General features: G+C 39.3%; 1 protein-coding gene across 2 annotated transcripts in view; it reads right to left on the bottom strand.

Annotated features, from left to right (window-relative positions):
* prkcaa (protein kinase C, alpha, a) overlaps positions 1–13,238 on the bottom strand; it is a 137,093-nt gene that overhangs the window by 37,786 nt on the left and 86,069 nt on the right. For both annotated transcript variants that reach the window (XM_018664871.2, XM_051070713.1), the window contains 5 exons: positions 10,607–10,763; positions 10,163–10,297; positions 9,183–9,276; positions 2,789–2,932; positions 2,480–2,653 (listed from right to left, as the gene is read on the bottom strand). In XM_018664871.2, the coding sequence (XP_018520387.1) occupies positions 2,480–2,653; positions 2,789–2,932; positions 9,183–9,276; positions 10,163–10,297; positions 10,607–10,763 (704 nt within the window). The remainder of the gene's footprint in view (positions 1–2,479; positions 2,654–2,788; positions 2,933–9,182; positions 9,277–10,162; positions 10,298–10,606; positions 10,764–13,238) is intronic.

Here is a 13,238-nt window from a genome sequence, read left to right as displayed (position 1 = left end):
AGATAGGGACAGATGGGGGGCGGGGAGGGCAGGGGGGAAAAATATGCACCATCACCATTTTGCACACACACAAAAAAATTTGCAAGTTCCACAAAAGCTGTGAAATTACGCAGCATTTCTATTCGCTGTCAAAGCTCCAAACAGAAAGATACAGATCAGTGTTACAGCCTCCCCTAGCCTCGCTGTCCAAGTCACTCTATCGTTCCTGCTACACTTTCCATGACAAGGTGACCTAAAAAGCCCACAACAAAGCGCTTCATGGAAAAAGAAAACACTCAACACAGACATCTGTCAGGAAATATACTCTTTGTCTAACAGTGCTGGTCCCTCACAGCCCATGACAAGTTTGGCCTGACCCTAGTCGAGTTGTGTTTGATGGTCCCTTACTAGCAAAACAAAAAACAACTGTGCCCCATAGCAACATACCCATACTGATGGCAAAGCTGAACTTTCCACCTGGCTTGCCAGATTGTCACTACCCATCGACAAAACAGACAAATGCACACTACACCCCCTTTACAGCTCTGCATCTCTCATATTAAACTGTTCTATTTCATTGACACAATGATGTGTTTCCACTGAATAATGGCTAACAAAAGGTGCCTCATCTGGATTGCATTGTGATGAATTTTGACAACATGCCACCTTAAAAAAAGTAATTATGTTACAAAGTCAATCAGTGGAGAAGACTTTCTGTTCGAAACTGGGAAAACTAAAATGTTTTCCTTTAAAAAGAGAAATAAAATTCCTCCTAAACTAAAATAATACACTGAAATTTGCACATTTGATGTTCATTTCATGTATTTGGTTTCATTATGTTCTTGTTTTTTCTCATTTTCTATTGCTGCTTGTGTTTCTCAAAACATATCTTTAGTTACCTTATCTTAATACAAGAGCACTGATGGGTTTTGTGCAGCCTATTTGAAAATGTCTTAATGTCTCTGGCATCCAAGACTGGCTTAACTGTCTTATGTGACCTGCTAAAAGTTTTGGTGAAAACTGTGAATCTTTCAAAATGGGAATTCTTAAATCTCAAAGCGTTTGTATGAAACAGCTAAGTGAGATCAAAACCTGCCTCTGGGCCTGGCTTTGCTCTGTATCTTTACTAACACAAAACCAAACCACAGTGGATACCAAACTGAAGTACAACAATCAGACTAAAACATCGAGACAACAAGACACTCAGTAGAGTCACACTGAACGTCACATCTGTTTTTAATATGCAAATCTCAAGTCCCAGTTTATGATGGCTTGCTTATCTTGTGTATGCATGCAGACAACAAAAACACTAGAATATAGGTACAATATTTTTTTTTTTATAAATCTAAGTCTGCAAAGAAATTGTGGGAATACTTTGTGGGAGATGTTGTTAAAGTGTGAGACTAAGTTAAGTTTGTCTTTGTATGTGTACATGTGCTTGTGTATTCATGAATATGCTATGAGCCAGGCTGCATCTCCTCCTATTTCCTCTGTCTGCCTACTGGTGCTACAGTTCTAATCAGCTGCAATAGTTCATGGCCTCGTTCAGCTTTGCTATTGTTTAACCAGTGGCTGGGAACAGTTACGATATTAATTATTATTATTGTGATTAAGCTAACCCTTGATTTCACATTTAGGCTAAAATCCATGCACAGAGTGGGGCATGAAAAAGGTCTGATAAAAGACAGATCTGAAGATTTGACATTAAAGGACACAGACCATCACATTATGTCACCTTGAACACAGCATCATTCAGCCAGAACAGATCAGCTGCTATTGTCTGTGATACCTTGAGTGATTCTCCAAGACACAGGAAGAAATTAGGGAATTTAATCTGAGGAGGATTTGGCTCAGGATTTAGGAAATCCCTTTTCCATTTCTGAGTAGGTGTTAAAACAGAGCAGTAAGAGATATCTCTCGAAGATTTCGTAGACATGTGGAGGAAGAAGGACTGTGTTTAAGTTATTGTGCAGTGTCTATGTGCACGACAGCTTTGTGCACATTAGCTGAGCTTAACGAGATGCGAGTAGAGAGGACAAAAAACATGAATGGTATCAAATTACTACGTCAAACAAAAAAGCAAGAGTCTGTGTGCCCAGACTTATTTTGTATGCACGTGGGTGCATATGTCTGCATTTGTGTCTGCTCTTATATAAGCAATCACAACTTCTATTAACAGTGTGTGCATATGTGTGTGTGTGTGTGTCTTCATTCTTACAGTATGTGCTCTCAGGTTGTGTGGTCTGGTTTTGGTATGACTCAAAGTCAACGCACACATGCGCACACAAACACACACAGACTTCAGCTTTGTAATTTGGGGTTTGTTTGTTTCCTCCTCTGTTGTTTTTTCCTTTTTTTAATTGTACTCGTCATGCCCGTCCTCTACTGCTCTCTACGTCACTTTATGAGTAAGATGTTTAGCTAAAAGCCCCTTCATGAATTAATTTGACCTGACCTAAGGTGACTTGTCCCAATGTGTGTCCAGAAGCATTTTACCTACCACGGTCTGGAAGCACGAGTGGAGGTGTGTGAGGAAGGGCGGCTTGTCCTGTTGGGCCAGGACTCTCTTCTCCACCATGGTACATTCCACGTCATCATCCTGGATCACCACGTCCTTCTTCAGGATCTTGATTGCATACAGCTCTTCAGTGGCCTTCATCTCTGCCAACATGACCTTGAGGGAAACAGTGAAAGGAGGAGATAAGATAGGAGAAAGCTAATTTTTGGATGTCTTGCTTTCTACACTGAGAGATGCTTTTTTGATTGTTTGTTTTTTGTCTTTGGACTGATCTCAGCTCAGCTTCCTCACCTTGCCGAAGCTGCCTTTCCCAAGAACAGCCAAGAAAGTGAAGTCGCAGAGTTTGACTTGGTCCAGACTGCTGGATGGCAGCTGGCTGGAACGGTTGTCATCCGTCTCGTCGATCACCTTCTTAGTTGGGCCTAGCTTGGCTTTCTACACTCAGGGCACAGGAGATGAGGTGTGTAAGGAAAACACGTCTTAAAAGTAACACACACATAATGTAAAGCTGCGGTGTGGAGTTCAGTCAAGAAAACTAGATCCTGAATTCCTAAAATGTGGACCTTATTTGAAAAGTTATCACAGTAAATGCAGAAATTGAAAAGATAGTGAACCATCAGTAAACTCTGAAGTTTCTTTGTGGTCTATTTTTTCTTGTAGTGAGATATAATGATTGATATTTCCAAACCAAACCTTCCCGTTTTTCTTTTTATATCCTCCACAGCCATTATCATACACACGAGCATTTCGGATGTTTGAATTTCATTCCTAAAATGACACATGACAGCTTTAGGTGCTCCCACACACACTCACACTGTTTATTTGCTCACTCACAGCCACAATACACTGATTGATATGCAGAATTTAGAAATCAAAGGGGATGAAATGAAACTGCAGTGCCGTTATGGAGCTGAGGTGATAAAAAAAAAAGGCTCCATACAAACAAATGCAATTTAATAAAATGTGCTGAACGAGAGGATACAACAGCTGAATCTTAAAGCATGATAATAATTCTCATTAAGATGAATAACAACCTCTGTGCTGGCTGAGGTTAACATATTTTGTAGATCCACCTGCATAACTGTAAACAGGTATAATGTTATCATAAGCATTACATCATTGAAATGACTTACATATTAGTGTGTGGTAAAGGCAGAGTTTAAAAAAACACATTTTTATTGTTGTAATTGCATCAAACCAAACAACTACACTGCTGATTTCTCATTAGAAGAGAGCTGCATGGCTGCTAGAGAAGTGAAGGAAAGGATGCCACACTGTGGCTCCATCATATGCATGCATGCCCAGACAAATGTCCCTGAAGTTGACCTGTATTTGCAAAAATGCAAAAAGATTCTCTTCTATGTATCTCCTTCATGCCAAATTCATGCTGAATATTCAAGAAACTTGCTAGAAAACCACAGTGCATTCTGTTGAAAATGCACACCTTCGAGGCGACCTGAGCACTAAACAACAACAATCACATATGACATCATTTTCCATACTTTACTGTGTCTCTACACAAAAACACACCCAACATTGCCATGTCCAGGTTTCACACTCAGCCAAAACAGATCCAAAGTCATGCTTTACCCCAGCATCAAATGTATAATCTACATCCACATGCTACAAAGAAGGTTCCTTGTTTAGCTTTAGCAAGGATTATAACAAACACTTTAACTGTCAACATTTCTTAATGTTTGTGGATATAGAAGATCATTATCTAGATCTATGTAAGTAACAGTTAAGTCATAATCCTTATGAGGATCCCACTCCATCTTCACTAGATGTTACACCAGTGAAGATCACTTAAGTATAAATTCACAATTACTAACAATTGCACTACATGGTGAGAAAATCTGTGACTTTTATTCAAAAACTACAATGAAAAAACCTCTGTTAAAGACCAACTACTGTAGGGTGGAGAGAAGATCTTTCAAACCCTCTCAATCTCTACTGACAAATTAAGGAGATCCCTAGGCATAATTATCCAACAACAGACCAAGAACAAATTCCATGATTTACCACATCTCATGTTCAGGAAATCACGTTGAGATTCATTCTACGCCCAAGTCAGACTATTTCATACTATTTGTGATTAAATTAAGATATTTAACTTGAGACAACCAATGCCGAGCAGCTTTAGTTTGGTTAATGGCATCTACCATAGTCTGCTCTTAATCTGAGAGCGGCAGTGAAACTCAAAGCAGAGCAGACCGCAGCAGACCACAGCAGACCACAGCACACCTGTAAGCTTTAGCCAATGAAGAGAGCCTGGCCGAGCCGAGCGAGCAGCAGCCTTACTTCCTTCCTCTCAGACGCACCTGATCAGAGTCTTCCACAACTGCTTGGTCCTGAAACCATAGGGAGAAGTGAGCCAAATGGGCTGACTCACTTAGTACCCTTAAGTACAGGTGTGATTTTTTTTAAATTTATTTATTCATTTGTTTATTTTTAACACAGATAGTTGAGAGGCAATGGGAATGTAGGTCATATACACAGACATAAAAGAAAATTGAAGATCTCAATCCATAGTAGATTTAGTGTAAGTTTACAGTGCTGCCATCATAGTAGTCACTATGATTTGTACTATTTTGTACAAATTCACAGTATGGCAAAAACATACATGGCATATACACATAGAGATAACATAACTAAGTGAAAATGACCTGATCTCTGTTATTTTCCTGAACAAGCAAAAACCCCAAATGTGACTAGTTGGATATTACCGTGAAGATTAAAAAAAGGAAATCTTGGAGGTAAAAGAAATGCCACTGAGAATCACAAACTGTTAAGTTGGTGTGGAAATCAAATCTTCAGGTATGAAGAAGAAGCAAGGTGAAAATTTGTGAATGGGAAAAAAAAGTGTTACCTTGTAAGCACACTGATGAGGGCCTAGTGAATCACACACACGCGCGTGCGCACACACACACACACACACACACACAAATCCACACACCAGCAGAGTTGCTTATTACGGTGTGATGTATTTTGGTTCAATGCTGACATCTACTGGTCACAATTAGTTTTGTTTTTCTGTATGTACTGTGGACTGCTTCTGTAGTTCACAATTCCTGTGTTAGTTAAGTCGGAGTGTGAAGTCTGATCTCGAGATACAATGAGATGATGCTGGTAGAAGACACATAATGCTTCAGTGAGCTCAACGATAAGAAAAAAAATGATGGCCATATATTTCCAGGTTGATGTAAGCACACAAGATGTAGACAGGCAATACACGTACAGAATACAAAGACACACATGCGGACAAATGTATAGCCATAGACTGTGAGTAGTACAGTGTCAGGATTTACTAACAATCCTCTGACAAACTCTTGAGGAACAGTAAAGAACTGTACTCTCACTTGATTCAAATAAACAATTCAATCACTCAGTGTGCTACATATTCCACAAATATGTAAGAAGAAGACATTTTGTTAAAGTAGTAAATTCATCTTCTTCAGCTCTCTTGATTTGTGCTGAAATTTTCAGTTCTTCCAGGTACAGACTTTGATTTATTGAAGTAATATTAGTTAGCTTCTTTTTTTAAGAAAAACAAATGGTTTAATTTTTTTTATTAATACCTAACTCACATCCAGAACAAATTGTTAGTAAACTGGATCAACTTGCAGCAGTTTGGAACCACATACAAATGATCAGACATGAGGGGGAGTGAAGGAACAAATCACCACAACAAGATGAGACAAAAGGAGGAGAAGAGAGGAGAGGAGAGGAGGGGAGAGGAGAGGAAAAGAGAGGGCTACCTTTAGATTAAAGTTAATTTGGCAGTCCTGAGAGCAGGGGCACGAAGGGGAGAAAGGAAGAGAGAAACTCTTGCATTAAATATGACAATGCGACACAGGATGAAGAAGCATTTGTACAGTATAAGTCTCACCAAGCACACAGGAGGGAGCAGGAGGCTAGGGGAAAAAAGGGGAGAGAACCACAAAGGGGTTTATGAAGAGGGAAAAGGAAAAGAGAGAGAAAGGTTCTTCAGGCCGTATAGCTTCCAAAAAAGACACAATAAAGTTAAGTGGATGGCACATTTTGGAAACCTGAAGATGCGAAAACTTTTAAAATAAAGACAATATCTTTATTTTAATAAAGACAATATCTTTATTTTAGGTATACCAAACACTGTTGTCATTGTGGTGATATTTTTGAATTACAGTTTCAATTGAATAAACTGTATTATGTCTGCAGAATAACTGGGAGCATATAGTGTGGAAAATACTCCATGGAGAGAAATATGTCCATCAACACCAGTCTGTTTCACTGTCTGTGTTGGTGCCTTTGTAGTTTCACTAATTACATTTCTTTAAAATAATAAAGAGAAATTTTGAAAATATCTGTTCCCTGCAAATATATATTTACGGTCTGTTAACGTCGTGTGCATGTGCAAAATAAGAACGAGCTTGTGTGTGTGTGTGTGTGTGTGTGTGTGTGTGTGTGTGTGTGTGTGTGTGTGAGCAGGGTGAGTGTCCGCCTGTTGAACCCGGACACACAAAGCGCCATCACCTTGACCACGATGCATCATACATCTCATTTCAGTGAGCTTACAGTATGTACTGCAGGTCTTGTGGAGCTGTTACCATGACAACCACATGCAGCCAAGTGCTAGGGGGTCAGACTCTCTGACCTTAACTCTAAATCTACTCTCCTATTCTTCTCTCCCCGTCTTTACTCATCATTACATGAACACCACCTTCTGTATGAAGACCTAAAATGACCTGCTGTCGTGTCATCGCTGAAAAAAAAGGTTTCAAACTCCCAAAACTGACATAAAAGTAAAAGTATTTTTATATGAAGTTCCCAGGAATAATGAAAATGTTACATTTTTTACATTCATTAACATTAATACACAAATAAAATCTCCGTTGGGCTTTAATAAATTCAAAGTGCAAAGACAGGATCTTAACCCTTTTGTGCATGAATTATGAAATCCTCAGTCAGGATTTTTTTTTAAAGTATTTTTATTAATCTTTAGGCATGAAAAAAAACAATTTGAACTTTGTTTTTTCACATGTCCACTCGGGTAGACAGCATGCATTTGAGTTTTCAATTGAAGAGTTATGTATTTAACAAACTAATCAATAAAATGATATATCATGTTAAAATGCAAAAATAATCTGAATTTCTAATAATGTAATATGTTCACATATTTTAATACTGTTCAATGCAATGTTGCTCGTGACACCTTAGATTCTCAGCATCCTCAGCTCCATTGTCACTACTGCTAGCATTTGTCAATACTTCTTTTCCTGGCAGCCACTCATCATCACTGCCATTAGCATCATCCTCATTTGACTCAGGTGGTATTTGCTTCCACTATCCTGTAGGCCTTTCTATCATGTGCTGTACTTGAGCTCTAGCTCCAGCTGTGGGACTAATAAAGGATTATCTTATCTTGTCACAGTAATAGTATGAAATGTATTTGAAATATAGCCAGCGATGCATGATGTCCAATCTAGTGGACAGACGATTAATAGTAATTTCCTCCTAATATAAAATCAAAATTTGGAAATTTTAGTATTACTCCTTAGATGTTACTTGATGTTACCTTTTTTTTTTTACCTGCAGCTGATGTGCAGTTCTACCATCAAAACCCATGCATATACAAGCTTTTTAATAGCTGTCCACTGTAGTGACCACTATGTTTGAAAGACATAAGACATAAATTAACAGGGTGTGACAAGACTGTTTTAACTGCTTTTGTCATCAAAATAATATACAATCTACAAATTAGTTTTGACTTTCAATCCAAATCATGACCTTTCACCCTACCTTTCCATTTTCTCTCATTCTACCCACAACTCTCCGCTGTGTGTAGCAGAAATGTCATGGAAAATAATTTCCAAAAGTCCCCCTCCAGAGCCCTGGGCTCCCACTGAGAGGCTGAACAATATGAGAGACAATCAGAGGACCACAAAGAGCGCTGCTTCGCTCTCAGCGGGCCAGAAACACTGATGTGCCAAACTGGATGAAAGAAGAGAGCTCGCAGTCATGATTCATCAACAACTTCCCCTAAAAAGGTCTTGTACAATGTGTGTGTACATGTTTTAAGTGGCATTTAAAAGGTTAAAGGTTATGATTTACTTTAATATTAGATACTAAAATACTGATTGTAAGTCGCAATACTGCATCATTATTGGAAATATGATTAGTGTGATTAGTGATTAACTAACTAATGATACAAACTTATGAAAAACCAGTTTAAAACAAGATCTGATATCAAAACATTTCAGGCCTTGCATTGAACAACTGGGTCTTTGTAAAAAAATGTCTCTGTAGATTAGAAGACAGCTGTCGGGGCTAAAGAGGCCATCCGTGGGCTGCTTTGATTTTACTCCAGGCCGGCATCCCTCTGATGTAAGAACAAAATGCAAACAATCACCAGCGCACACATCACACACACGTTCATTGTAGAAATTAATTCTCCGGTGCAAAACCTCAAGCTGAGGAGGCTTTTGAGAGTTGCAGCTGTCACGGTATCACTTTTAATTCAACAGCTGTGCTATTTTACAGGTTACCAAAAGAAAAGTCTCATAAGCAGCCATTCATGGACAAAAAAAGTATTTATACTGAGCTACAAAAAAGACCAACAAACATGTCAGAACTAAAAAACTGTAGAAACAACAGACAAACAGATGACAATAATGCACCGTGGTGATTATTTAAGTGTGATCCTCACCTCAAATTTCTGCCTCAGTTCCTCATTACCATCATCCTCCTCTGAGATGGGAACATTGTAGTATTCCCCCTCTTCCTGGCACAGTAACTTATACCTGGAAGAGGGAGTCAAGAAGAGAGGGAGGAGGCAGGGGGACAGACAGGGAGAAGGAGGATGGACACATATGGATAAACACAGAAAAAAAATGTTGCAAGATAAGAGACTAGCAGATTCATTATTTACCTTCCACTCCTTCTACTCAACTGTTCTACCCTTTTACTCATCTTGACCTACTGGGTCTGGGTACAGTTCATGGTAAACCGACGGACTCTGCGCCTCAGGTGTAACTGGCCCCACCCTTCACACCACAATTCTCAGAGCAGACAAAAACACAACTGTCAATAAAAATAAGTGAGAAATAAATATCTCTTGCTCCTCTGGGACAAACCTACTGACGCTGTGGCTCCGGGTGGCCATCAATCAATACAGAGCAAGATGTTGCCCACAGCAAAGTCCCAAACTTAGCCTACTGTTTACCTCAGAGGGTGCTGTGTCTGCTGGGAACCTGCAATGTAAGCTCTGATATTGAATGTTTTACTGGATACAAGGAGGTAAAGGCGGCCAGCTTTATAAACTGAACACTAAACTGCTGACACTTTTGTTTCTATTGATGTCCGTCTTGCTATTACTATTTATGACTAATGGGCCTATTAGTGCCTGTAAGAGCATTAACGATAAAATTATATGGTATTTTACTATGCTCTTATTAAATAAATCAACACTATTGATTGGCTGAGGTGCATTCAGAATTATTGAAAATTAAACAGAAACATTGACATGATTTAAAAATGCAATGAATAGTATAACAGTACTTGAAATTCAGTTCTCATGGAGGTGGAACTGCTTCAGTGCTGGGCTGGAAACAGGAAACTTCACCCTTGTGAAGCAACAATACATGAGTATCAATCACAGTAATCAATCCTTAAGGAAGTGAGTTTTACCAGCCACAGACTGGAGACTTCATGAGCTCTGACACGCCGAAAGAAAGGGCTCCCATGAAGTCATTCCTGGTGGTCCGGTCCCAGTCCCATACCTCCACCGACAGCCTGCGGTCCTTATCTGAAGGTTTCAGCTTGCTGCGCAAAAACACAGAGATGGTATTATAAAGAAATATGTATACATTTGAACTCTGCTGGTCGTAAAACACTGCACTTTAGTATGACATGCTATTATTATTATCATTAAATTGTTATATAATTAATTACCCTTATTAGTAACAACACCATCACTGATGATGGCAATAGTAGTAGCAATAGTAGTAGCAGCAGCAGTAGTACCAATACATGTATATCTGACATCAAATTCATATTACATTCTATTCATTAAGCCATGTTAAAGTGTACTGTAGGCTGTAGACTGTAAGTGGTAACAGCTAATTTACTCACAAAGTAAAGGTCTCGTTCCATGTCGGGTTGAGGCTGGAGCGGATGGTTTTGGTCTTCTGCTTGGTCTCATTTTTGGGGTCTGGTATGAGCTTGAGCTTGACATATGGGTCAGACAGGCCATTGGGGTCCATGGGGATCAGGTTTTTGCCTTCACTCACTGAGGAAAAGAAAGAGAGAGAAAATATTAATCTGCCTATAGAGGCATAGAGACAATTATACGTATACACAAATCGTATGCATACAATTGTGTGCGTGCAATTTGCACAGTCGTCCATGCATCTCAATACTACATATAGGTGATATCTGATGGATGTATTAGTTTCATTAGCTAAATGAACACGCTGTCTCGTGTTCACACTGAAGATATTCATATTCTGTCAGGTTTCTACAGTACAAATTGCTTCAGTTAGGAAAAACAGATGCTTTCTTTTAGACAATGGGAGAACATCAATAGAACAAACTGCAGGTGTTCAAGATCAAACGGCAAGTCAAAGCCTATGAGATTGTTTATGGCCTGAGCCATACAGGGAGCAAATGCAGGAAGCATTATGAGAACAGTGATTCAAAATTGCAGGCTGTGTCATGCTTAAGTAGGTGAAGGCCCTCTTGTCCTGCTGTATTTAGCTGTTCAGTACACAAGGGCACACTAGAAACATTAGCACTCCATTAGGCCTGAGCATTGGAGCACTGCCAAACTTATGCTACAATACAACACACACACAGACAAATATACACTCACACAGTACACAGAGATATACACATACATGTTCTGTGTTTATCTACACACAATGCACCCAGCGTCCCCTCTGGGGCAAAGCGGATGCCTGCCTTGCTTGGCTAAAGCTCGGCCCCTGGAGACCCCCAGAAATCTCTCCATGTGGCCCTGTCAGTCACACTACAGCAGTGAAGATGCTAACTGACCTTTGACCTGGTGAGGAAGGTGCAAATCCAGTATGTTAAGACTGCATTAGGTAACAGCTAAACCCACCGTCTTAACTGGAATATTCTGAATGAGATGCCGTATTGATGGGATTAAGAGGGACAAACGAACAAAATCAATGAGGGATTGTCACCACTGAGTTAATACAGCAATTGTTGTACAATACAGTACAAATATACTATTAGTCTATGTATGGATGCCACAAAAGTTACACAATACAGGACAAAGCAAATGATTATACTAATATTCATTTATATTATGAGTGTATTTTGTTACTTGAGCCACTGATAAAAGTGGCCCCATTTTATTTTCAATGTGGTTGCGCCAATAGAATCAAATGACTATTTGATAAGCCAAGAGTAAATAGCTTCCCATTGTTTGATCTTATTTTCAGCACCTGTGGTGGAGGATTTGGGTGCTGAGCGATGTTAGGGAGGTGTGAAGTTAGATGAGTGATGGAGTGAGCTGCCATAGAGTTTACACACACATACACACAAGCTGAGAGAGAGGGAGAGAGACAGACAGGGAGCGCACAGTAGTTGAGAAGACAGACAGACAGAAAGACAGTTACAGAAGCAGAGCAAGGTGTGGGAAGGTATTGAGCGATCCTAAGCTGGCAGCCCTCCGATTTCTCAGAAATCCAACTGAAAAGTGTTAAAAGTCAGTCTACAGGCACAGAACGACTTACTGCATGCTGTATTTGCACTGGAGTCCACTCTAATATGAACGAACTCTACAGCAGAGAAGGAAACACTGATGCACAAATGGACTGTTTTTTGCTGATTACTTAGATGTTCAGATAAAGACTGAACCTTGCTGCCTCCTCTTCATTCCCGTCTCTTTCAATTTCACAAAAAGAGGCGAAGTGGAGTGGAAATGAATTTAATATGTGAGCTCAATAAGGGATCCTGTTATGTCTGTTTCATCTTTGGGATGGAAAAGCAGATGGCCCCTAATAGTCAGTGAATTCACTGGAGTAGTGGCTGTAAAAGTAATAACCATGGGATAAGTGTTGATGTGTGCTGTATCTCTGAAAACCCAGCTGTCTGCTCATATAGTGAGCTGTATATCAGAGGAATTATTTTTGCAGGTTTCAGTAGACTGAGGATGTACAAATGGAGTGATTTTACAGTGGCTAGACATGTACTGTGTAGATCAGACAAGGTTATAGTGGACATCCATCATGTACACACAGAATTTGTTGTATATATCTTACATGTGAGAGAAACTTTGTTTTACATCTACAATATGTGAATTCATGAACTTTTAACTTTTGCATTTTAAAGGTCACATTTTGAATATTTCATATGCTGGCCGTATGTATGCAAAGCTGCAGCACCAAAATAACATTTATAAAACTGCCTTAACCAGACCAACAAAAAGACATTGTTCAGTTGCTTCTGCTTGTGACTGTGGAATAAATTTGGTTGTCATATGAAAATATCATTTCAGAATATCAAATAATCATTGCTTTAGGTAATCATTCTGCCCAGGAAAAGTGGAGACTTGTGTGTGTGTGTGTGTGTGTGTGTGTGTGACTGTGACTTTATCTCAAGTAACCACAAACATGATGTCAAACAATACAAACCAATTGAAAGTGGGATGGGAAGAGAAAATGACTGAAACTGAAAAGCAATTTGCAGAACGTGTGTATGGGCTGAATTTGAAGTTTGCTCCGACCATAAGATTAAG

The sequence above is a fragment of the Lates calcarifer genome, linkage group LG5 (genome assembly GCF_001640805.2).
Source record: "Lates calcarifer isolate ASB-BC8 linkage group LG5, TLL_Latcal_v3, whole genome shotgun sequence".
Taxonomy (NCBI): Eukaryota; Metazoa; Chordata; class Actinopteri; family Centropomidae; genus Lates; species Lates calcarifer.
This window is presented reverse-complemented; position numbering and strand designations above follow the sequence as displayed.